An 18,631-nucleotide genomic window follows, 5' to 3' on the forward strand; every position below is an offset into this window, starting at 1 on the left:
CAGAGGCCACAGTCATCAAGCCGCACGAAACTCATGACGTGTTTTTACAGCTGCAGTATCTCATCTGTATCGTAAATCTTTCATCTGTATGCCGTCCGTCATCAGGAGGTGCTTCCAGACAGGAAGAGGGTTACCACACGCAGCTACCTGCCAATCCAGCCGGTGGACAGCGACACTGGGAGGAACTACAGCTGTGTGGCCACCAACCTGGCCGTTCCCACGGGCAAAAGCACAACCGTCACCCTCAACGTCCACCGTAAGAAATTAGATCATAATCAGACGGACGCTGAATTGAAATGTCCTCATTGAAATGTGGATATTTGCAAAAAGACATTACATTTTTATCCAAATCTATAATGACACTTCTTATACAATGTATACCAATAAGTTGCTAAAAGCTGCTATATAAAGCAACATTTATAGCTATTATCAGGTAATGCACGGAGGCCATTTTGCATCCAACTGTGCTCCAGGTTGCTGCATATATTAGATGTAGCAAGGCTGTTGTTACGCGAGTCTCTCCCTCTGTGTCTCTTCCAGATCCACCGACAGTGACCTTGTCCATTGAGCCTCGCTCTGTCCTGGAGGGGGACAGAGTCACCTTCACCTGCCAGGCTCATGCCAACCCTCCTATTATGGGCTATAGGTCTGCATCCGCACACAAGCACATTTTCACTGAGCCTCTTAAAGCAGCAGTAACCTAGCCAAGTTGTTTGGTTCTCTTTGAATTTGTAGTTTCAAACTGGTTTTCTTTGTATATACACTGTGTTTTAACCCCAGGTGGGCTAAGGGGGGCGTGGTGCTGCAGGGTGCCAGGGAGAGTGTGTTCACCACCAAGGCCGACCATTCCTTCTTCACCGAGCCCGTCTCCTGTCTGGTTTTCAACGCTGTGGGAAAGACCAACGTCAGCATCCTGGTGGACGTTCACTGTGAGTCACAGAGTACTCATCTCACCTCGTTGAATGGCTTGTGGCCCGCTTCAGTCTGGAGTCAGAGGGATAAAACGCACCATTGTTGTTGACTGTTTTTGTTTTTCTGAGCTGCTTATCCCCTTTATTCCTTCTGCATTATTGCTCAAGCACAACAAAGACCATCTCTCTCTGTTTCTGTGTCTCCAGTCGGGCCAATTCTGCTGGTGGAGCCGCAGCCAAAGACAGTAGACGTTGACTCAGATGTCACCCTCAACTGCAAGTGGGCTGGGAATCCTCCGCTCACGCTCACCTGGTTCAAAAAGGGTTCAAACATGGTAAGAAGCGAAGAGCCCGTGCTCAGCACATTTCTTCACACTGCTTTTACTATGCACGCTTTCTTCTCCCGTGTTTCTAAAAGCAGTGTGCCATTCAAGGCTGTTGTCTTGTCCTCATCTCTTTCTCCTCTTCATCCTTGTCTTTTTTGCAATTTCACTTTCTTACTTATTACATATAATAAAAGTCAAAGACTGTGCTGTAGTCATATAGTCCTCCTAAATTTGAATGCTGTGGCAGGAACAGTGTATTACAAAGTCTGGCAGCCATATTGGACTGTGGCTTTGAAAATCTGATTTCATTGACAGCATTTACAGTATTTAGAGTATTTACAACAACAGCAAAATTCAATAGACATTTTTAAAAACATTTGGGGAAACAGGCTTATTTGCTCTCTTGCAGAGGATTAGATGAGAAGATTGATACCAATAGGAAGCTAAAGCTAGCAGTCTGTTAGCTTAGCTTAACCCAGACTGGAAAGCAGCTAGCCTGGCTCTGTCCAAATGGAACATACATCAATCAATCAATCAATCAATTAATCAATCAAACTTTATTTATATGGCACTTTTCAACACAGAGTGCCTCACAGAGGCTAAAAACAACAAAGAAGAAAACCCAGCCCTCCCGCCCCCATAAATACATTCAGAGACATATAGAGACACACACTCACAGACGCACGCACACACACACACCCGTGCACACACCCATACGGACAAGGTAAGGAATAAGCCATCTTTGGGGGCCATTCACACTGAGAGGGCCCCCGGCCCATGACTAGGGAACGCCGCACGAGACCACCCCGACCCAGGCAGACAGGAGGCCCCACACCAAGGTGCAGAGGTCTCCAGCCATCCAGGCCAGAGCTGTCCCCTCGGCAGAGCTCCCATCAGTAGACCAAAAGCAGCTCCCAGTGTGGGGGGCCCCCATGAGGAGACACTGGAGCTAAAAACCAAGGGACTAAGACATAAACTTAAAATAAAATAAAATGAATAAATGAAATAAATATTAATTAAAGATGTCGTTAAAACATGCAACTAAAATAAGATACAAATAAAGATTAAATATGGTGAGAAGCCTGATTAAAGGAATGAGATAAATCAAACAAATCAATTGAAAGCCTGATTAAAAAGGTGCCTCTTGAGCCTCTTTTTAAAAACATCAACAGTCTCTGCGGCTCTGAGGTTCTCCGGCAGGCTGTTCCACAATTGGGGGCCATAATAAGTAAAAGCCGCCTCCCCGTGTGTTTTAGTTCTTACTTTTGGTATGGTTAAGAGGCCAGTGCTGGAGGACCTCAGGGTCCGCGAGGGTTGATAGGGTAAAAGTAGGTCAGATAAATAAGAAGGCCCGAGACCGTTAAGACATTTAAAAACTAATAAAAGAACCTTAAAACTGGCTGCCTGGTGTTAGCAAACTTTCATATTTTTGCTTTGGCCAGCAAACAGCGTGTTACTATGGACTGACTCGCCCTACGACTACATCTATGTAATCTGTCTTATTCAGGTACTTCTCTCTCTCAAGGTGGTTACATATTCAGCCATAATTTTCACACGGCTAATTTTCCGATGGATGGGGTTGCTAGGCAACTGCAAAACCTTTGTAGCGGGTTAACTGTGGATGTGCAAGTTTGCATTGTTAGCCAGTTAGTTGAACACGTATGCTCAAAATAAGGCTAGACATGCAAATATGCAGCATGATTGATGAACATAATAAGGTATACAGGTGGAGGTACAATAGTACAACAGCCTCTCCTACTTATGAACGTGCAGGCTTTTATTTTGTTTATCCCCTCCTGCTGTTCAGCAGATTTGCCTTGTTTATATTTGTGTCCTTTCCTTCACTCCCCCACAGGTTCTGAGTAACAGCAACCAGCTGTATCTGAAGTCGGTGAGCCAGGCTGATGCCGGCCAGTATGTATGTAAGGCCATCGTCCCACGGATTGGAGTAGGAGAGACTGAGGTCACACTCACCGTCAACGGTCAGAAAACATCCACACAATTTAATGTGTCAGCGCTTGTAGATGAATATCTTGTACTTTCTAAAAGGTCAGCCTGTCAGTAATTGAAAAAAAAAAGTGTTTTATGTCCAAAGTGGTAGCCATTTAAAATCATACAATTCCTCTTGAGCAGGCCTGGTAAGGTCAATGTCTTTAAAAAAAGAAAAACACCAGGCTTGAATATGATTTTTTTGCAGTTTCTTTTATTTCAAGTTTCATTGCTTTCGTGTCTTTATTTCACACAAGCTCACATATCCTCTCATTTTTGACCACTGCAGGTCCTCCCATCATCTCCAGCGATCCAGTCCAGTATGCAGTGAGAGGAGAGAGGGGAGAGGTGAAATGCTACATAGCCAGCACACCTCCTCCAGATAAGATTGTAAGTCAAAAGAAACGTGGAGAAAATAGTGCTATGAAACATTTCTGGCACCAGACCCACAATGTGAGCGGTCCAAATTTTAACCCAGCATCAATTATTCAGAAAAAAGAGGCTAAACAAGGAAACGCTTTGGTCACAAAGAGCACAAGGTTGTACCTTTTTGCCCCACAGCAATTTCTATTTTACTCTTACTGTACCTTTCTGTTCCTAAATGGCTCCACTCCTGCTCCGTGAATGCTTTTAGGCACTGTCCCCTTTTCTTTTCGAGCGGTGACTCACCCTTAAACTCTCCCAGAATTTTCCTCCATCCCATCACATAAACAAACCAACACTAACACTAAGCTGGTCTGCTTTTAGCTCCTGCGTCAGAAATCAGCCTGGATGCTCTCTCCGCTCGGCTGTATCACAGACACGCAGTAGTAGTAGTTCCTCTGCTCCCCGGCCTCTGTGACTGATCCATCCTGACTCACAGTGCACGCTCCTAATGCAAGTGGCGGAGGTTGGGACGGAAAAAGATTTATAAAATATAAAGGACTGGAGAGAAACAGTTGTCCCAGTAAACGCCACAGCCAGGAGATTATCCTTCTCTGGAATAAGTGGGCAGATTATGGGAACATGTGGGCTTATGCATAATTAACTCGCCTTAGTACAGTACTTCAATGCTGAATAATACAGTTGCTTTTAGTGGCTTTAAAATTGGAAAATGTGCAAGATTCTCGCTGGCTCTGTCACCCCCATCCGCCAGTCTGCAGAAACATGCAAACTGTTGCTGGTTTTAGCAAGTCATGCAGTGTGTGCGTTTGTGTGTGTAAGTGTTTGTGATCTGCTTCTGTCGTGCCTCTCTGCAGTGTGTATGTATTCCATTTAGATATATATGGTCACTGAATATTATATCAACCAGCCACTTCATTGAGTGTTGAGTTATTAGTTTGTTTTTTTTATCCTTCATTTGAAGAGATGAACAAAAAACAGAAACCCACACACACACATGAATAGTAACACACATTTTTACACACTGTTTATGCAGCTGAACAAGGGTTTTTCCATGAAATCCAATAGGAACTTCAAACTTTGAGAACTTGTAGAATTCATTTGAGGTTTTCTTGAAATTATACCGATTTTCCACACTTGGGACACACGATAACAAGCACAGTAATACAGAAAAGGATTGTGTTTCATGTTTTATGCAATGCGCTGATATGATGATTGTTCTTAAAAGAACAGTTCAGCGTTTTGGGTGAGAAGCTACTTTGCTTTCTTGCCAAGAGTTTGATGACAAGATTGATACCACTCTCATGTCTGTCTGGTGTGAAGCTATCGCCAGCAGCGTGTTAGCTTAGCTTGGCTCAAAGATTGGAAACAGCTGGAAACAGCTAGCCTGGTTATATATTGTCAGTTTAAACCAAACAAAAACTGAACTGTAAAAATATGGAAATACATGTGGTGTTTTTCGAGGGAGTTGTGTGTTGATTAGTTGGCTTTAGAGGTGCTGGTAGGAGGATTTGGTTAGCTTTCAACAGAGCCAAGCTAGCTCCCTTCTAAGCTAAGCTAAGCAGCTGCTGGCTGTAGCTTCATAATTAGCATGCAGACATGAGAGTTGAATCAATCTTCTCATCTTACTCGCAGCAACAAGGCGAATTAATATCTTTGCCTTATTGTTATAGTAACAACAAAAAAGATTAAAATCCTGAAAATGTGTCCAGTGAGTCAAGAGGCAGAAAATCTAAAAAGTGAATATCAAACAACTCAACACTTCTAATTGTGCTCTAATCTAATATGTGTGCGTGTGTGTGTGTGTGTGTGTGTGTGTGTGTGTGTGTGTGTGTGTGTGTGTGCGTGTGTGCGTGTGTGCTGCAGGTGTGGGCGTGGAAGGAAAACGTGTGGGAGAAGGAGAAGGGGACGTTGCTGGAGAGGTACACGGTGGAGCAGAGCAAACCGTCCGCCGAGGGCGGCGGCGTCCTCTCCACCCTCACCATCAACAACGTGATGGAGTCCGACTTCCTGTCCACCTACAACTGCACGGCCTGGAACTCGTTCGGACCGGGCACCATGATCATCACGCTGGAGGAGACGGGTGTGTTTCAGGAATCCATTATTTGTCAGTTTCAAGACAACAGGAGGAAAGAGTTGATGTTATAGAGTCGAGTATATACAGAGTAATATATTCTGAAATGTATTTGTTAAAATTCAAATTTTGATTTTGCAGCTGTAGACAGACACTGGCTTCCCTAAATTAATCCATTCTCTCTGCCTGTCTCTCTTTTTCTACCTCACCCCATCATTTCAGAGGAAGTACCTGTGGGGATAATAGCCGGTGGGACGGTGGGCTCTACCATCCTCTTGTTCATCTTTCTGCTGGTCCTCGTTCTTATCTTCTACCGGCAGCGCAAAGGCAGTGAGTCATACTCTCCATGTGCTTAACACATACATTATAAAGACCCAGTCTGCATGTAAAGTGGAGGTTTTCATGCTTTTTCTGAGAGGATTATGGTTTAAATGCTCGTCACTAGCCCAAACAACTTGCAGCAAACCAAAAGGAATCAAACCCCTACATCTCCCCCTCCACCGTATGGATGCGGGTCCCCTCTGAACTCGCTCCTCCAGCTCATGAAAACACGTCGGCCGAGGTGCGCGTGTCCAGCTGTATTCAACCTTGCCTTGTTTTGCTTACAGGTCGGCGCGGGGTCACTCTGGGTAAGCCCGACATCAAGGTGGAGACGATAAACAAGGAGACCCACAGCTTAGAGGAGGACTCCGGCAGCGTGTCCACGGCCTCGCGCATGGTCAAGGCCATGTACTCGGTGAGCAGCAGCGGGAGATGTGTGCTTGGGCCGGACACTGTTTACACAGCCTGTAGTTATAGCAAAAAAAAAATCAGATTAACTCAGTAACCTCTCCCTACGCCACGCTGTACCTTTTGACTAAAAAACAAACACTGTGCTTTCCCCTGTAATTGCTCCTTTTAACTCTTTTAATTCCATTTTCTCTTTTCCTGTCATACTCTGTTGCCTCCTTCCCTCTTCTGTTTTGTTACGGCACCTTCTCTCCTCCTTTTTGTTTTGTTTTGTTGTTTGACGGTTTAGTTTCTCCCCTCTGTGTCCTTCTCTCCCTCCAATCAGCCCTTTAAAGATGACATAGAGCTCAAGTCTGACCTCCGCAGCGACACCCTGGACACTCGTCAGGAGTATGACCTAAAGGTGAGCTCTGGCACAGAAACACTTGCTTCTATCCAATCAGGAGGCAGATTGTCTAAAAGCCTCAAAATGACAAAGGGCTGAGAAGGGTTAAAGTCACAGGCACAGACAGAGGTAGAAACCCACAGATACATTCAATACAAAGTCAAAATGAACAAGCCATTGCTAATAAAATGATGCCAAAGTCAGAGTGAGGTCTTGTGTAGTTCATTTCAGAGCAAGGTTTCATTCTAATTATACCTCAAAGGGCTGCAAATACCCTAATCGTTACTGACATGGTGACTCTAATGACTTTCATCCAATGATGTGCAGCGTTTCCTTTCTGATGGAAGTGATGTCACCCAGGATGAATCAGATGAACCACGTCATGATGTTTTTTGGAGTGTTTTATACCACTCACTGATTAATAGGTCATCCCACCAGACCACCGATTGATCTCAAAAATGTTTCATTGCTGTCATAGTGATCCATGCTGATTTCACCTTTTAGATAGTTTAGACAGGCGAACGTTCATTGCATCTTCATTACCACGATGAAAGGCTCAATGTGATGTTTTACATACTTAACTGTAATACTTACACGTTCTAAAAGCTGAAATTCAATCTTAAAGATCACACAAGTCATTTTACTTTTGATCCCTCTAGAGGGTGCACATGTGCACCTGAGAAGACAAAGAAACGGGATGTGAGTTATTGAACTGGTCCCAGTCCACCTAAACTTGACAACAAGCTGATGCTTGGAGAAAAAATGTGAAATATCAAATGTATCTGGTAGAGTTGTCTAACAGCCTGCTTCTTTTCTTCGCATTTCTCTCTCTATTTTGTGCCTATACCTGTAATAAACCCATGAAATGTCTCCTAAACATCCACAATTCACAAGACTGTGGTTTAAAGCTGAATTGTTAATATCCTGCTGCTGGTGAAAGTAGCATTCAATGACTTCAGCAGCTGTTGCCCCTTCATTTGAGTGTCATGGTCAGGTCTTTTATGCAGTATTGTTATCTCCTTACTCTCTGCTGTTTATCTAACTGCTGTTAGCCACCAAATATGACTTATTCTTCTGACCTACAAACATGAGTAAGTCCAGTTTGAGCAATCCTCTGCATCCGTACAAAGTTCCCTCTTGGTGCAGCTGTCTCAAGCCTGAAGGACATTTCGACCTCTTTCTGTCCTCTGCTTTTCTTCATTCTACAGTACGTTAGGTCTGTATTGATGCTTTTTTGGCATCAGCTGTGTCTTCCTTCCTCTGGGCAACATGTTGCTGGCTGTCATTTGGACAAATCAACACAAACAGTCGAGCTCACCATCTCTTCAGTGTCGTGCTCCTCGTCATATGCTGCTTTGTTTGGAGGCCTTTTAAACTTGGTGTTAGTGTTGTGCTCATGAGCTGTGGATATTACAGTGGGATATTAAAGACAAAAGTAGTGCAGTCAGCCTTTCTTTAATTGTTGGAGCTCCTTCACTCTTCCCTGCCCTTCACTCTCCGTCCAACTGTGAGGCAACTAGCTTCTCTGATTACTTCGAAATGTGGCTCGCTCATCTTGAAGATATGTCAAGACAAAACAGAGAAAAACAGCTCACATTGGAAAGAACTTTTATAAAGATGAAGGACGTTTAGGCATGCCCTGCCCATTCAGCTGGCATGAATCATTTATACATTTTGACACTGGGGCTGGGCGTAGGTGATGAATGTATTTTCACGCGTAAAGCTGCCAAAATGCTCTGCTGAAACTCCGCGCCATGAATATTTTGTGAGGGCAAACACACTACCCCTCTAGCTGGAGTGCTGCCTTGGATCACTTTGAAGAAACACAGACATGAATCCACCCTAGGAGGTGGTTAGATCACCCCGACAACAGCCTCAGCCACACTGTTTTTTTCCTCCCCGCTGCCTGAAGCGCCAAAGCAGTGAATGCCGGGTGGGGGATAAGTGCGGGATACATGAGAGACAATGAGATGGCAGAATAATGTCAGAAATAATAGGAGAGCAACATTAGAGCGTTCAGCAGGGGGTGGAGTGAACGGGGAGAGCATGCTTCCTTCACCCAGGCGATCTGGGGTCAGCACTGAGTGTTGGTAAGGATCCACCCTGCTGGTGATGCCTGGAGTAAACTTATGAGCTTCAACTCATGATGGTTTTGAGCAAAAATGACATTTTTTTGGAAAATAAAATAAAATAAAAGTTGAGCCTCGGTTCCATACCAGTAAATGTGATATATGAACGCAGTTTTCGAGTATCACACTCAAGTTATGTTAAAAAGTCCTATTACATTCCAAAAAGTGATAATAGGTCATAAAAGGTCTTTTGAAAGTTGGCATCATTTAGGAGGGTGCTCTTGGGTGCCAGTCTTGGTGGATTACTTTTTTCTCTTGATCTGCATGCATTTCTGAAAAGTGACTCAGACTCTGATCTCAAGCCGCTGAGTCACAAAAAGAACAGCAAACTGCCCTCACAGCACAATCTTAATGAATGTGGACCTGGATGCTGACCAGCTCGAGATGCGCAGTTCACCCTGACCTCTCACCTTCTACAAGAAAGAGAATTTCTCTTTGGGGATCAGGACGGAGCAGAACATTCTTATTATAGAGGCCTTTTGGCCTCCAGAATCTGTACGCAGGCACAGAAAATGATTTTGACAATCATGTTCATTATACCTTCTCTTAACGCTCACTGTGTGTTTTTGTCTCTTGCCGTTGGTCTCTCTCTTCAGGACCCCACCAATGGCTACTACAACGTCCGAGCCTCCACCCACGATGAAGGCCGCCCTGCCTCCCGCTCCACCATGCACTACTCTGACTACCGCTCCCCTGCAGGAACACCAGGGGGAGCTGCATCTATTAGCAGCAGCGCTGGCGGCTCAGGGGCCACAGCCAGCGGAGGAGCCCCTGGTCCTCCTGGCCCCCTCACCTCCCCCGGCCGCCCGCAGGCCTGCTACGACCCCCGGCCCCCTTCCAGACTGTCCCACATCAGCTACGCCCAGTTCAACACCTTCACCCGTGGGGGCCAGAGCCAGCAGCCCCCGGCTAACCCCGCCCCCGTGGCTGGTGACTTCCCAGGAGACTGCAGCCTCCTGGACTCCACGTCCCAGCTGGCTTACGAAAACTACGGATACCCCTCGCATTACCAGACCTACCGCATGGGTTTCGCCCCGTCCAGCCTGGCCACCCTTGAGGCCGGCCCGTCCTATGAAATGTACGGGGTGGGATCTGGGGTGGGACCTGGGGTGGGGCCCGGGGTGGGGAGCCCTGGGGTCGGCGTTGGTCCCGGGGGTCCTGCTCCCTCGGGATCAGAGACTGGACTTGGGAAGTACGGCAGCTCCACTCGCTTCTCCTACACCTCGCAACACTCTGACTACTCCCACAGCCGACACACACAGAGGATGCAGACTCACGTGTGAGACCCATAAACACCTCACAGTCAGCAGAGCATGAGGAAGCATCTTATAAATAGTGTCGCACCTAAAACCACACACAATCATAGATTTACACGCCCACATTCTCACACACTGACACAAACACACCCCACTGAACACAAACGCGACTACAGAACACAGAAAAACATCACACACACACACGCACAGAGTCAGAAGACCATGCCCATGAGACAGGGAGGGTATGAGAAACACAGAGGCACAGAGAGCGCAAAAGAGACGAGTGGAAGAGGAGTTTTAGCGAGACAGGGAAGGGAAATTCCACACAATTTTGAATTCCCTCACTCCCAATGTGTTTGTATATCTGAGCTCTAAAAGAGTGGACAGCGCAAGTCACAATCAAGACTGGGACTGAGAGCAAGAACCAGTGAGAGGACGAGAGATCGCAGATCTTTGGAGCCCTATAGCTTTGGCTATGAACTGACTTTGTAAATGATGAGAGAGAACGTCTTAGGGCAAATTGACTGACTGTCAAATATGGTACACGCTGATAGGGAGAAACCTCAACCAGTGGAAGTCATTTCTGGCCGCCATTTTTAAAAATATTTTTTTGCTTTATCATTGAATAAGACAACGGTCTTATTTAGTGACCATAGAGCACATATATATAGTGTCCCATAATGCCCTTCTGTACAGTGGTACATGCCATCATGCCTGTTAGGGGCTGGGGTCGGGGTGGGAGGGGTGTCATCATTTTGCACTGCATCTACAGTATTCATGCTTAGACGTCCCTTATCTATATCTGTGTAATGTCTTCTTTTTATTTGCACACCAGACTAGAGCTTTGTATTCTATTTTTTAACATTACAGAATTATTTTTGTCAATGTAAAACATGTATTGTGTATGTATGGACCAAAAGTTTGACCGTGAGCGCACAGAACTTGGGAACATGCCTGGGTGATTCCACTGAGACAGAGTGAAGAGTTGTGCCAACCGCAGAGCCTGGATTCAGGACATATTTCACATCAGAAGGGTATATCAGTGTACAAAAGAAACCTAGTGCCAAGTGTTCATGTTGTTCTTCACCTTCAACCATGTATATGCAGTAGAAGCTCCTTCTATTGGTGACTGTTGCTTTACAAACCAGGCTCGGGGCCTTGAGTCATTCCCAGACATTTTTGTAGGCTGGAGCCTTTTTCTCTGAGCTCTTAACTACAAGCCTGGTGCAGACAGAGAGAAAAACACAGATGTTGGGTTTAGAACTGAGTGGCCTTATAGGGGAACGTGTCGTACATTTCCATTTTGAATCATTCCTCATCGTCTGTCTGCCAAAACGGCCAGAGGAGAATGTGCATGGAGAGGTTTAATGAAGGCTTGTCCACTATATTGACATGTAGTAGTGTATGACTGTGAGTGTGTGTGAGTGTGTGTAAGAGAGAGAGAGTTCAAGAGGGAGTGTGTCGGCGTTTGCGCGCACATCGATTTGTACAGTGTGTTTGTATAGATGTGTGAATGACTGCGTGTGTATGGGAAGCATACTGTAAACACGCAGCGCCGGACTCGAGTGTGCGCGCGACTATTGTATGCATGACGGTGTGTATACTGTGTGTGTGCGTGCGCGTGTGTGTGTGCATGTCTGTGTCTAAGTGTGCGAGTGTGTGTTTCAGTATATGTCCATATCATTTCTCTCACAATCCTGTTACAGTACTTTTATACCTCTGGTAGGACTGTATCCTGTATTATTGTGTCTTTGAATTTAGAAAAATCCAATGTTTATCTTATTGTACTGTTCTTCGTAGCAGAGAAAACTGTTGAAAAGATGTACAACAAACATTATCAAACTCTCATTTTTTAATTTCATTATCTTCAATATTTTTTAAAAATGGTATGTAATTATTTTTCCACAGTATTACATAAATAAAAGCACTGTTTTTTATAAAAAGCAGACTTTGTTGTCCTTGGGCAGATGGGGTACAATGGACATGTTCATTATTTTGGACATATGATTCTGTGTCGCAGCGGTGTGTGTGAGTATATATATGTGTGTGTGTGTGTGTGTGTGTGTCTGTGTGTGTGTGTGTGTGGTTGTGTGTGTGTGTGTGTGTGTGTGTGTGTGTGTGTTTGTGTGTGTATGCATCACTTTTCAATCTATTTTCAAGCATCTATTTTCAATATTTTTCTGATTTGCCATGTTGTTAATCTGTTAGAGGTTACAGATATGAAGATTATCTACCTTATTATAAATGATTCCTATATTTATCGTAAAAGCTTACATATCTCCTTTCTAATATAGTTAAAACTGATCTTAAAACAAACAAAACCCACAGCACACATCAGCAGTAAGCATGGCTCTTTATGGTGATACATCTTTCCGATAGGTGGCAGACAAGCACCTTGTACCCGTCATGCGCCTCTAAAACAAAAGAAGAAAATACTTTTACGTCATTGGCCAGTCTGACAGCCAAGATGGCCGCCACGATGTTGAGGTCGCTTACCAAATTAGGACGTCCTTCAACAAAATTGATATTAAACAATAATTTGCTGAGTCCTGGCTGTACGGTCCTTCAAAACAGGCAAGTTAACAAAAACACAAAACGTGAGGCTTCGTGTGACCTTTGTGTTGCCAGCCGTATTAGCTTGAGCTCAACATAAATGTGCACACTGAAAAACTAATGCTAGGTTGATGCTAAATAAGCCGACCGGATCTCCTCAAAATAATTCGAGTTGTCTGCAACGCTGTGTGCTTTCTGAATGGGAAACGTCTTTATTATACATGTATATTAATGTTAGCGTTATAGGAGTTCCATCCTTAAAGCTCTGTCATTACGTTGCATGATAGATTAGCTGCTTTGCTCTCGATTGGTTAACGTTACCTAAGATGTAACTGTTAGCTGTCTGGTTAGCTAACGTGTGTCAGTGTTTACCACACCGGTTATGTGCATCTTTCACGATCCCTGTAAAGTCAAAGTACTTTCCACCTTATACAATAATGACAAACATAACTGATCGTTTTCTGGTTAACCTCAGTGTACTTAACCAATGTGGAAGAGTAAACCGTGTGTTGTCGCATCCATTCTAGCTAAAATCAGCATTTTTAATGTAAATGTACAAGCAAAGAAAGCATGTCTTTTATGAACTACCACCACTCATTAAAATCAACTTCCATTTCTCTGAAATTGTCCTCGGCTTTTCATATTGTGATTATGTGGTACCAAAGTCAAGGAGACTTGAACATTTAGGTTTGTTATTGACGTGTTCTGATACTGTAGGAGGTCCACAGTTTTTTTTATGTTGCCATGTATTGCCATGTTGCAGCAATGACCAATAATTAACAGATTGTGTGAACCAAGCATGACCCACTGTGTATCTCTGCTCTGCATGTGTCCCTCATAAGCCAGATATGATTATCAGTTTTCAGGTTGAAAGCAGACCCGATCATCACTCTTTCCAGATGACAGCTCAGACAAAATGAGATTAATGCTTCTCTGGCAACATACATGTAGCTGAAGAGGTGGCACCTAACTAAGCTCAGTTTTGCATCTCTTCAGTGGTCTGAGTTGGCTTAAAACTGAACGCATACTAACACAGCGTTACCTCAAGTGAAGAATGTTTTCAATGCTTTTTGCAGGCAGAAACAATGGCAGCCAGATGCGGAGTGGATGGAGCATTATGGCGGAGTTGTGATGTACCCCACTGCCTTGAATGAGAAATGGCCCCTACCCCCATGGAATGGTACGATCCACACAGACTGTCCTGTTCTCCACTAATAACTTTTTTTTAAGTCTTTATTGATTCAAATCAAAAGGCAAATATAAATTATTGGGTTGTATTCATGAAATGTGACATATTAATCTTTGTCAGGGTTAGAACGATAAAAGGCTTGACTTATCTCCCCTAGATGTTTTGTTTCATTGTCCCCGTATGTTCTGTCTTCCTGCAGACAAAGATCCTCCAGCACAGAAGGATGTGTCCAACCTGACCATTAACTTTGGTCCCCAGCATCCTGCAGCTCATGGTGTGCTGCGTCTAGTCCTGGAGCTCAGCGGAGAGTCCGTCAAGAAATGTGACCCCCACATCGGCCTGCTTCACCGCGGCACAGAAAAGCTCATTGAGTACAAAACCTACCTGCAGGTACTGAACCACATACAATATCTCTAAATTGTTGTTTCTGAATTCTCAAATTCATATTCATTAAGCAGTGACTTGAATAGCTTATACTGTGTGTGTAGACGATTATGAAATCAGGAAGTGCGGAATCAGCTGTTGGTTTTGCCCAGCTGAAGTAACAGAGCATTGTGGTGTATTCAAATGGTAGAACAGTAAATTGCAACACAGCATATTGAAAAAAAAAAAAAAAAAAAAAAAAAAAAATTGGGGGTGTGTGAATACTGTGTGAGCTGGATTTACGGCATAAAAACTAGAAGGTGCAAGAGAATGGCAACACATCACCTCTTCATTTGACTAAATGACTAAATTGAACTCTTGTCGACAGAACTGATCAAAGACGGTTTAACATTTTATCAAATGTTACATAATTTCTGGAGTCCCTGATGCAGTAAATTTCACTTCCTTTTCTTTTTACACAACAGGCTCTGCCCTATTTTGACCGTCTGGACTATGTTTCCATGATGTGTAATGAGCAGGCGTACTCTCTGGCTGTGGAGAAGCTGCTCAACATCCAAGCTCCACCCCGTGCACAGTGGATCAGAGGTACACATGGTCAGATTATGCAAAGGCTTCCAATTTTAAATCAAATGGCCCAAGTATATTTTTAGACATCTTGTCTGCGATTGATGACAGGCTTTTCTGGTACATTTTATTTTGATGCATTGGAATCACACACATGCCGTTTGTTAATTAATTATGGCACCGGGCCTCTGTGTGTTTCATTTTTTATGTGTGTTTTGTTTTTTGGGGGGTGTGACAAACAGGCCAAAACAGAAAGATATTCAGTTTACCACAGAGAAAAAATGTAAATCTCTCTTCTTTTTTTTCTTTTTTCTTTTTTTTTTTTTGGTGAAAACACTCATTGTTTCAGCTTCAATGGTTGTATGTGTTGTGTTCGTAGTTCTGTATGGAGAGATGACTCGCATCCTGAACCACATCATGGCCGTCACCACACACGCCCTTGACATCGGCGCCATGACCCCCTTCTTCTGGATGTTTGAGGAGAGGGAGAAGGTCAGAGCACCGCCGCGTGATGTCACGCTCAATTTTTCATGATGCAAATGAGCTCAGAGTAAATAATAGAAACACCTCTTGGTACAATGACAGTTTTGCCAAAGGGTTGAATCCTTTCTAAAATGGTTTCAGCCAAAACATTAGAACCTTTGTGAAGGCAGGATTTATTTCATGGCTTTTCTCTGAGCAACCATTGAGTAGATTATCTTTGTAATGTTGCCTGCTTGAGGCCTTCTGACCATCTGACTCTTGTTTCTCCTCAGATGTTTGAGTTCTATGAGCGAGTGTCTGGAGCCAGAATGCACGCTGCATACGTCAGACCTGGCGGTGTCCATCAGGTGGGTGAATGATGCTTCTCATGTCTGTGTGTGTAAAGCCGTATCGAGCATTCTGACGTGCAGATCACTTCATCAGTCAGATTCTGAAAAACGTGATCCGTGCTAATGATGTTTAATAACGTTCCAGGATTTGCCCCTTGGCCTGATGGACGACATCTATGAGTGGTGCAAGAATTTCTCCATTAGAATTGATGAAGTAGAAGAGGTGAGTGACCATCCTTGTTTTAATCACCGCAAGCTTTTAACATAACAAGACATGCTAAAGATGCAGTGAAGATCGATCTGAATTCTCAGATCTGCTTTCCTCTGTGTAGATGTTTACCAACAATCGTATCTGGAAGAATCGTACTGTGGACATCGGGGTGATTTCTGCTGAGGATGCACTCAACTACGGCTTCAGGTAACCCACTGATGAAAGTGAAAAGACTCCTTTAGGGATGCTACGTTCATGGAGAGGCTTAGGGTGGCTGAAGTCTTAAAAATGTTCGCCTCTCTCCTGCAGTGGAGTGATGCTGCGAGGGTCGGGCATCAAGTGGGACCTGAGAAAGTCTCAGCCTTACGACAAGTATGACGAAGTGGAGTTTGACGTCCCCATTGGAAGCAACGGAGACTGCTATGACAGGTACAACTCACTTCTCTTCTCTATCTCAAGTCAGTGGCCTGTTTCGCCAAAGTTGCGGTCCTTGGCTGATTGAAGGCAGTTGAAAAGAGATGATAAATATGTCTGGCACACTACTGATTTATTACATATGAGACACATTATTTAGACATTGAGCACTCTTGTGACTTGTAGTGGTATGCCCATGCTATTTTCTAAAAGCTGCATTGAACCAACTTGATTGGACGCTGCTGGATTATTAAAGTCGAGTATAAAGTCATCAGATTAGTGTGTCGTCTCTGACTCGAGTCATGTGACTCAAGCTGACACCTGTGCACACAGTCTGAAGAGTGACTTAAATGGAGCGAAGCTGTCAGTGTTGAATACAAGCCAGTAATCAAATGTGCTTTGATCAGCGAAAAGAAATGACTTTGCCTGTTTGAAATGACAGACGCACAGTTTGTTTTTTACCTTTGCAGAATGGCTAGAGCTGATCTGTAGCTGACCACTGTTTTCTCTGTGTGTGTGTGTGTGTGTGCGCGATCCAGATATCTGTGCAGAGTGGAGGAGATGAGACAGTCCCTGAGGATCATGCACCAGGCGCTCAACAAGATGCCAGAAGGAGAGATTAAGGTGGATGACGCCAAGGTGGCCCCGCCCAAGAGGTCTGAGATGAAGGTGAGCTCAGTGGACAACCTCCTCTTCTCCTTTCAGTCTGTGAGACGCTCTTAACGCCTGCAGGCTATTAAATCTCGAAAACGTTGGACCTTCTTCCTGTCTGGGTTTCCCTCTGCACTTAATCACTTTTGTGTTTTAATTAAATTTCAGTGGTGTCGCTAATTTGTCTTCACACTATCCTCTTAACAGAATTAGGCCGGATCTGCTGTAAAATGCACTTAAACCGGGGCGGCCCTCGAGGCCTCAGATCACCTCTAGTTCACCTCAGAACTTTCAGTGTTGCACTTTTACATCTCAGTCAACATACGCACATTCAACTTAACATCAGAACAGCAGTTGTGATGAACATGTCTCATGTGCTTCTTGTCCTAGATGTCCATGGAGTCTCTGATCCACCACTTTAAACTGTACACAGAGGGCTACCAGGTCCCCCCAGGGGCCACATACACAGCTGTGGAAGCACCCAAGGTGAGAAAACTCATACTGTGTACAGTATTTGGAAAAGTTCTGTGTAAAACATGCCTTTTTGCTGCTTTTCCTCTGACTAGCCTTATGATTTAAATAATGTGTAGATGCTCAAATGGAGTTTTTAACCTAACAAACAAAGTGTAGATCCTTAGTCTATATTAGTTTACATTTTGACTCTTTAATTAATGAAGACGCCCTCGTAGGCCTTTAGGGACTTGCTGTGATGTAATTTGCTTACTCAAGTGTATTTGTGTGTGTCCGTGTGTCGCTTGCAGGGAGAGTTCGGTGTTTATTTGGTATCAGACGGCTCCAGCAGACCCTATCGCTGCAAGATCAAAGCTCCCGGATTCGCTCACTTGGTGCGCACTTGAAACTTCACAAGACACTGTGAAATATTAAACACACCGGGTATCAATTATTCAGCACGTTTAACGGCTTGTCCTTAGGGCTGCTTTTACTTCATTAACTGCATTTTAGAAAGTACTATAGAACCATTTTCAAAAGTGTACAAACTCCAGCCCGCACCGCGCTCCTTCCTGCTCATCTCTTAGCTCATGGGTACATGAACTGCTGTTTAACATAGTCATTTCAGTTTGGTCTTCTCAGATAAAAATGTCTTTAAAGTTGCATAAACAAACTATTAGAGTAGTTATAGTGCTTTAACTTCAGGCTATAATCTCCTGAATGCTGATTATTCAGTTTTATATGAGCTCGTCTGTCCTCAATAGTGGAAGCTGGTCTTCAGCGGTTCTGAATATTAAGACGTGTTTTCTTCTTCGCAGGCTGGTCTGGATAAAATGGCCACAGGGCACATGCTCGCTGATGTGGTGGCCATTATCGGTAAGAAAGCGATTATTGTTGAAGAATCCAGCTCCAGAAGGGCAGAAATCTCCTCTCTGAAGTTTGCATAAATGCATATATAAGCTTTTCTATCAAGTTTCACTGAGCCTTTTCTTCTTGTTCTGACAGGCACCCAGGACATAGTGTTTGGCGAGGTTGACCGTTGACGTGATACTGCCTACGTGTAGATTGCCCGAAGAAGAGAATTCATTCTCTCCTCCCCACATCTGTTAGTCAGGCTCTCTTCCTGTTCACTCTCTGCTGTAGTGAGGCTTTTGACAGATGAATCAATGATGTACAATGTCCAAATAAACCTAATAAATATTTTATGACCGAACAGCAAAGTA

General features: G+C 44.0%; 2 protein-coding genes across 4 annotated transcripts in view; both read left to right on the forward strand.

Annotated features, from left to right (window-relative positions):
• The window catches only part of kirrel1a (kirre like nephrin family adhesion molecule 1a), a 29,965-nt gene extending 17,847 nt beyond the window's left edge, over positions 1 to 12,118 (forward strand). The window contains exons 5-15 of one of the 2 annotated variants that reach the window (XM_070993397.1): positions 106 to 256; positions 541 to 646; positions 781 to 929; positions 1,119 to 1,246; positions 3,093 to 3,219; positions 3,516 to 3,616; positions 5,474 to 5,690; positions 5,904 to 6,011; positions 6,290 to 6,417; positions 6,700 to 6,813; positions 9,521 to 12,118. In XM_070993397.1, the coding sequence (XP_070849498.1) occupies positions 106 to 256; positions 541 to 646; positions 781 to 929; positions 1,119 to 1,246; positions 3,093 to 3,219; positions 3,516 to 3,616; positions 5,474 to 5,690; positions 5,904 to 6,011; positions 6,290 to 6,417; positions 6,700 to 6,813; positions 9,521 to 10,207 (2,016 nt within the window). In that variant the 3' untranslated portion in view covers positions 10,208 to 12,118. The remainder of the gene's footprint in view (positions 1 to 105; positions 257 to 540; positions 647 to 780; positions 930 to 1,118; positions 1,247 to 3,092; positions 3,220 to 3,515; positions 3,617 to 5,473; positions 5,691 to 5,903; positions 6,012 to 6,289; positions 6,418 to 6,699; positions 6,814 to 9,520) is intronic. The other variant, XM_070993398.1, reaches the window with a different exon arrangement.
• A 510-nt stretch (positions 12,119 to 12,628) lies between these two features.
• ndufs2 (NADH:ubiquinone oxidoreductase core subunit S2) lies at positions 12,629 to 18,628 on the forward strand. 2 transcript variants are annotated; one of them, XM_070993401.1, is made up of 14 exons: positions 12,629 to 12,754; positions 13,810 to 13,913; positions 14,122 to 14,312; positions 14,771 to 14,891; positions 15,250 to 15,362; positions 15,626 to 15,700; positions 15,828 to 15,905; positions 16,015 to 16,100; positions 16,203 to 16,322; positions 16,847 to 16,976; positions 17,349 to 17,444; positions 17,720 to 17,803; positions 18,227 to 18,284; positions 18,414 to 18,628. In XM_070993401.1, the coding sequence occupies exons 1-14, from the start codon at positions 12,648 to 12,650 to the stop codon at positions 18,449 to 18,451; spliced, it is 1,401 nt and encodes a 466-aa protein (XP_070849502.1). In that variant the 5' UTR covers positions 12,629 to 12,647; the 3' UTR covers positions 18,452 to 18,628. The 2 variants fall into 2 exon arrangements, with proteins under 2 accessions (XP_070849502.1, XP_070849500.1); XM_070993399.1 differs by having other exon boundaries at positions 12,640 to 12,758; positions 13,814 to 13,913.
• Positions 18,629 to 18,631: the final 3 nt, after the last annotated feature.

The sequence above is a fragment of the Chaetodon trifascialis genome, chromosome 23 (assembly GCF_039877785.1).
Source record: "Chaetodon trifascialis isolate fChaTrf1 chromosome 23, fChaTrf1.hap1, whole genome shotgun sequence".
Taxonomy (NCBI): Eukaryota; Metazoa; Chordata; class Actinopteri; order Chaetodontiformes; family Chaetodontidae; genus Chaetodon; species Chaetodon trifascialis.